Genomic DNA, 6,000 nt, shown 5'->3' on the forward strand with positions numbered 1-6,000 from the left:
TAAATAACACTGGGTCATATGTACATATTGTATCCTGAAGAAATAATATTGAACTTTTTTTTTAAAGCAATTGGGGTTAAGTAACTTGCTCAAGGTTACACGACCCAGTGTTTCTGGGTGGGTGCTAAGTGTCTGAGCCCGGATTCAATCCCAGGTCATCCCAACTCTGGGGCTGGTGCTCTTACTTGCTGTGTTACCTAGCTGCCCCTAATATTGAACTTTTTAAAAATTTGTCTTTCTTTAGTAACACCAGAGGGCTCTTACACATTAAAAGAAAGGTTTGGGGGCAGCTAGGTGGCCCAGTGAATAGAGCACCAGCCCTGGAGTCAGGAGGACCTTGGTACAAATTTGGCTTCAGAGACTTGACACTTACTAGCTATGTGACCTTAGGAAAGTCACTTAACACCAATTGTCTTGCCTTCCCCCTCAAAAAAAAAAAGAAATGTTTATTTAGGTGATGGTGCCTGTAAAACCGTTTAGTCCACATAGCCTTCATCTCAGTAGTTGATTATGTTTGAGGCTTGTTTTTGTTTTTTTTTTCCCCAGAAGGACAGAATTAGTTTAGAAAGGCAAGAGGTGAGAGAATAAGGAAATGAATATATGAAATACATGGTTTTTTTCCCTTTAAAAAAATACTTATTTTTGAGAATTAGTATCTTTCCCTGATGTTTTTTCTGTTGTTTTTTCTATTATGTTGTCATTGTATAAATTATTCTCTTAGTTCTACTCACTTCATTCCAAATTAGTTTATAGAGTCCTTCCTAGTTTTCTGGGAAATCATTTTTTTTCATTATTTCATATGTTACAATAATATTACATTATATTCATATAGCACAAATTTCTTAGATATTCCATAATAGCCATATACTTCAGTTTTCACTTTTTTGCCACCCCAAAAAGAGTTGTTATAAATATTTTTGTACGCATAAGTCCTCCCCTCTTTAATCTTTTTTGGGGTATTGACCTAGTATTGGTATTGCTGGGTCAAAGAATATATACATTTTGATCATTTTGGGGGCTTAGTCCCAAGTTGGATTCCAGAATGACTGGGTCAATTCACAGTTACACCAAGAGTGTATAAGTGTGCTTGTTTTCCAATGTAGATAATTCTTGATTCTTTTTGCCTTTTGAAATATTGTGTCCTAAGTTCACCTCTCCAAAGTGGCAACTTTTAAGTCTTATGTGGTCTTTACTATGACTTCATTGGTACTTAACCTCTTTCTTTTAACTTCTTGTAATATTTTTTCTTTGACCTAAAAGTTCTAGATTTTTGCTATGACATTCTGGGGGGGGGGCAGTGTTTTTATTTTATACTAAAGGGGGTTTCTTTCAAGAACTTACTGGTGGTTTATTTTTTTTAATTTTCCCTCTGGTTCTAAGAGTTCTTGGCAATTTTTTAAATTTGTATTTTTGTTCATGATTTTCAGATATCTGATAATTCTTAAATTATTTCTCCTTGATCTGTTTTCTACATCATTTGTTCTTTATATTATGGTCTTACTTTTTTTTAAGACTTTTTTTGAGAGGGGAAGGCAGCCACAATTGGGGCTAAGTGACTTACCCAAGGTCACACAGTAAATGTCAGGTGTGTGAGGTGGGATTTGAACTCAGGTTCTCCTGACTCCCGAGCCTGTACTCTATTCACTGCATCACCTATATGCCCCTAAAAAAAATATTTCTTACCACAATTAGTTGTTTTCTATTTTGCATATTATGATTTTCAGGTTATTCAGTACTTGGTTGAGATTTTCCAATAGTGTAAGGTGTCATTCCCCTTGCCATTTTTTCCTCTCTAGCTATTCCATGTAGTATTTCTTGTTTCAGTTTTTCTAGGTAGTCTTATAGTCATTAGGACCAGGACTTATTTTTTTCTCCAAGACTTTACATGAAATGTTGTGAGATCAAGTTTAGCTTCAGGCATTTCTAAGTACGAGGTATTTTTTCATAATATTAGATGTTTTTCTTGGTTTGCTCATCTCAGCATCTCTACTCTCTGGATTGGGGGTGTGGGAGACTGTTTGGTTCAGGCTCTCCTCCTGTACTTCTGAATGGCATGGGCAGACCCTGCCTTGTCCTAGATGTAGTGGCCAACACTAGTCCCTTTCTGCAAGGAACTCCAAGGCTTCTCTGATACTGGGCTTTACTTGTAGCCTTCCTTTTGTCACAGGGCTCCAGGCATGTTCTACATTAGGCTATATCTTAGGTCTTTCCCCTTTCTACTGGGCTCTGGGGTTGTCCCATACAAGGCTCCCATCACAAGGCTTTATTATTACTCTAGGCTGGTCTTTGCCTAGGGACCTTCTGACACTTGTTTTAGGGTCATTCTTTCCACTGGGCATCTCTGGCTTCAGGCCAATTACCCCAGAACTCTTTCATGCCATGTTGTCTACCCATGGATTATGATGATCTTCTGTGTACCCCCTGGGCTAGATGGCAGAGTCTACAGGGTATTTTCCATATTTCTTTTTAATGAATGTACTTTTACATTTTTACCATGCTGTTTTTTAGGCGATCTACGTTCATCTAGATACTAGCAAACTGCCATCTTCCTACAATTCCCCCAAAGTCTAGATTTTCTAAATGGAAGTATACAGTCTAAAATTTGAGTCACTTTAGTCTTGTCCTTTTTTCCTCAAAAAGAATTTATGTTCCTACCTTTTTCTCTGGATTTGTTTTCTACTTTTATTCCTTAATTTGACTTCATCACATACAAAATTAAAGCATTTTGCTCCCTGCACATTAACCCATTTTTTAGTAGCCTCCATTTTTATGGTAGCCCTCCTTCACCCCCAACATACACGATACATACCACCAAATCCTAAGTTTAGGAACTCTGTGGTCCAAATGACAACGTTTTTCAAATAACCAATCATCCTTCAGTGTTATCTTTCCTGTCTTAACTAATTATAATTGCTTTCTGCTACTTTCAGGTCGAGTCTCTTTCTTCACCTCAGGTTCAGAAAATCTCCATCATGTAGAAAAGGTTCGTTGGGGTACACGGTATGCAATCACCATCTCTTTTACCTGCAATCCTGACCATGGCATTGGGGATCCAGCATTCTTTTAAGATAAGGGCCCAATGGGTCCAAGACAGTGTTACTGTGTGGGGAACAACATTGGAGAATCACAACTGTACACACAAATTAGAAGTAATAAAGTGATAAATTTGAATGATAAAATTCCATGGCCATATTTAATGTATCACTTATTTACAGTGAATTTTATTTTTAAAATAGTTAAATTTTTTTTATCAATGTATGAATTAGAGGAACAAAGAACGTTTCACTGAGGAACTATTTCTATTTACTCATTTGAGAAATACAGAGGAAAAAAATACAAGGGTGGAACATAACCTGCCTGTGATGAAAACAACTTTCATTCTGTTTTGGGGGGAATGTATATAATGTGACCTATATTTGTAAATATTCCCATTTGTGCATGAAGAAACTGGTTTTTTAAATGACCATATTCAGATTTGGAGAACCATTTTAACTATTCAAGATCAATTAAAATGTCAGCTCCATTTTAACACATCCATTATTCATATAAACCTTAGGTACCCAAAGTGGATGATATGATACTTCCTCCTGGGGGGCACTGGAACAATACAGGGAGGCGGTAGTAACCTTGGGTGCAGTTGGGAGGTATTGAATAAAAATAAGGGGGTAGTGGAAGCATAAGGAAAGAAGAGAAGATAAAAGAATTTTGAAAAACCATTCATACATGTTTCATCTATTGTATAACAGGGTTAAAGTCATAGTAATTACATTATTTTCTAAATAAACACACAAAATGCAAGTTATAACCAATCAGTGGTCAAGTCTGCCAACAGTTGAGTTGGCAGCAACCAACAAGCAAGTGTTGGCAGGTGAGCATGTCATGTGTTGTTGGGAAGTCCAGCATGCATCAGTAGGATTATGTGCATGTAATGACTTGTTTACAGTATGATACTGTATGGTTATATGATGCAATATTTTGTCATCAAGATTTCAATTCAGGAAAAACCCCCACAATTTTACAATAAATTATTCAATTTAAGATGTGTCATTTCAAAAAAATATTTTGAAATTATGCAGATTTAAAAAAATATTAAAGGATTAAAGGAAGTAGAGTTCTAGGGGGATACTTAGTAATCTTTTTTAAATGGCATAGTAGGACAAATAAGTTTGGGAATCTGATATAAACATAGTGTTTAGCCTTCTTGCAGAAAAAAAAATGTAAGCACAACAATATAATAGTAATGAAATTTGAAGTTCCTTTTGTATTGCTAAGCTGAGAAGTATTTAGCACCTAGTTCAAATTAAGCCTTTGTTAAAGAAATAGAAGGGGTGAACTCCTGTTGCTGATGTAACAGGAAGGGGCTGAACAGGGAGGAGCAATACCTGTATATAAGGAGAAGCCCTAGCTGGGATTTCAGATCTTCTTGGACCCAGGTTCTGGAGGCTGAGGAAGAGAGGCCCAGGCTGTAGAGAATGATTTTTATTTTGAAAACTTGGATGAAGTGATTTTGATTCCAGGAACCAGCTAAAACTTCTGAGTTCAAGGGCCAGCTGGAGCTGCTGTGGAGCTGCTGAGTCCAAGGGCCAGCCAAGCTGCTGAAAATTTCAGAGGACCAGCCAGAGCTGCAGAAGACTGAGGAAGCATGACTGTGGTGTCAGTATTTTATCTGCTTATGGCTTTGTTAAGCCTTGACTTCCCAGGAGCAGAGACTGTGAAGGATTTAAGGTGGACTGGACACCATGAACTTCAGTGTGGAGCAGGACCTGCATGGAGAGCTGGGCAAGAAACTTGGAGCTGTCTGCCTTTGAACCCAGGTGATTGTTTGGTGGATTCAGGTAGGATCTACCTGCCTTGAGTCAAGATGAAAAGACCTCTCCATAGGTACTGAGCAGTGATGAAATTTAGATTTACTTGTGACCGAGGAGTGGATGGCTTGTGTATTTCCCAATACCCCTTATGAGAGTACTGAATAGTGATGGATGACTGAGTAGTGACTTACGATTGAATAGCGATTGATGACTGAATAAGTGACTGATGTGTAACTTAGTGTGCCCCATTAGTGGAGAACTTTGACTTGCATTTTGTGACTCTTGAGGAGGTAGACCTCCTTAAGCATGATTGAATGATTGAGTTACTAAGTGATTGATTGACTAAATGAATGTACTTTGTTCAAAATTTTGTGACCACTGTGGTGAAAACTATGCCATTTTAGTGATAAGCTGTTGTGAATGCTACATTTTCATTTTCTGTGATAAGTTGTAACATTGTGAATGCTGTACCTTGATTTTCTGTGATTTTGCTCTGATTTGTTAATGAATAAATAAGAGTATTCACTATACTGTGTAATCAGAACCTTGAAAAAGCTGTTCACAGCAGCATTCTTCTGAAAAGCTGCTCATGCTTGGCTTTACAAACAATTAACCTTTAAGTACCTAGTTGTTATTCCCAAGAAGACCTGTGGTCAATAAGATGATGTCTTGACTTGCAAGTGAATTGGTTTTAAGTGAGGCAGAGCTGTGTAAAGTTATCAGCTTCACTCTCTCCTCCAGTGTCATCTGAGTCCAGTGGCAAGACATAGATCAGGATGACTAGAGATGTCACCAGATACAATGAATGGGCAAACCTTGACCTTTTTAAGCTAGGTCTTTCCCAAGTCTCAATTTGTCTGAGGCAACAGTTGAAGGAATTAGTTCTTCAGAATGGTTTTTTTTTTTCTGCCCAATCTAAGTTTGAGATAAAGTTTTATTGGTATTGGATGACTCTATATTTGAGCCTCGAAATAGACACACTTCTACACGTTGACCAAAACACATCACAACATTCATTATTTTTGTATAAGTTCATTCTGGTTACAATAATGGTATTTTATTTAAGATCTGTTCAGATGATATTTAATAGATAAATAAAACCCACAATGGGAAATGAGAAGGAACATATTCATTGGAAAAATAGGTCTTGGGAGCTTATGGTCAAGTTTTAGTAAAAGTGTAATAAGATAAT

General features: G+C 37.1%; 1 protein-coding gene across 13 annotated transcripts in view; it reads left to right on the forward strand.

Annotated features, from left to right (window-relative positions):
* OGFOD3 (2-oxoglutarate and iron dependent oxygenase domain containing 3) overlaps positions 1–5,336 on the forward strand; it is a 138,117-nt gene extending 132,781 nt beyond the window's left edge. For all 13 annotated transcript variants that reach the window (XM_069076647.1, XM_069076648.1, XM_069076649.1 and 10 more), the window contains one exon: positions 2,931–5,336. In XM_069076647.1, the coding sequence (XP_068932748.1) occupies positions 2,931–3,067 (137 nt within the window). In that variant the 3' untranslated portion in view covers positions 3,068–5,336. The remainder of the gene's footprint in view (positions 1–2,930) is intronic.
* Positions 5,337–6,000: the final 664 nt, after the last annotated feature.

This window comes from Petaurus breviceps, unplaced genomic scaffold (assembly GCF_028583685.1).
Source record: "Petaurus breviceps papuanus isolate PSGF00001 unplaced genomic scaffold, PetGlider_PUasm1.0 90925, whole genome shotgun sequence".
Taxonomy (NCBI): Eukaryota; Metazoa; Chordata; class Mammalia; order Diprotodontia; family Petauridae; genus Petaurus; species Petaurus breviceps.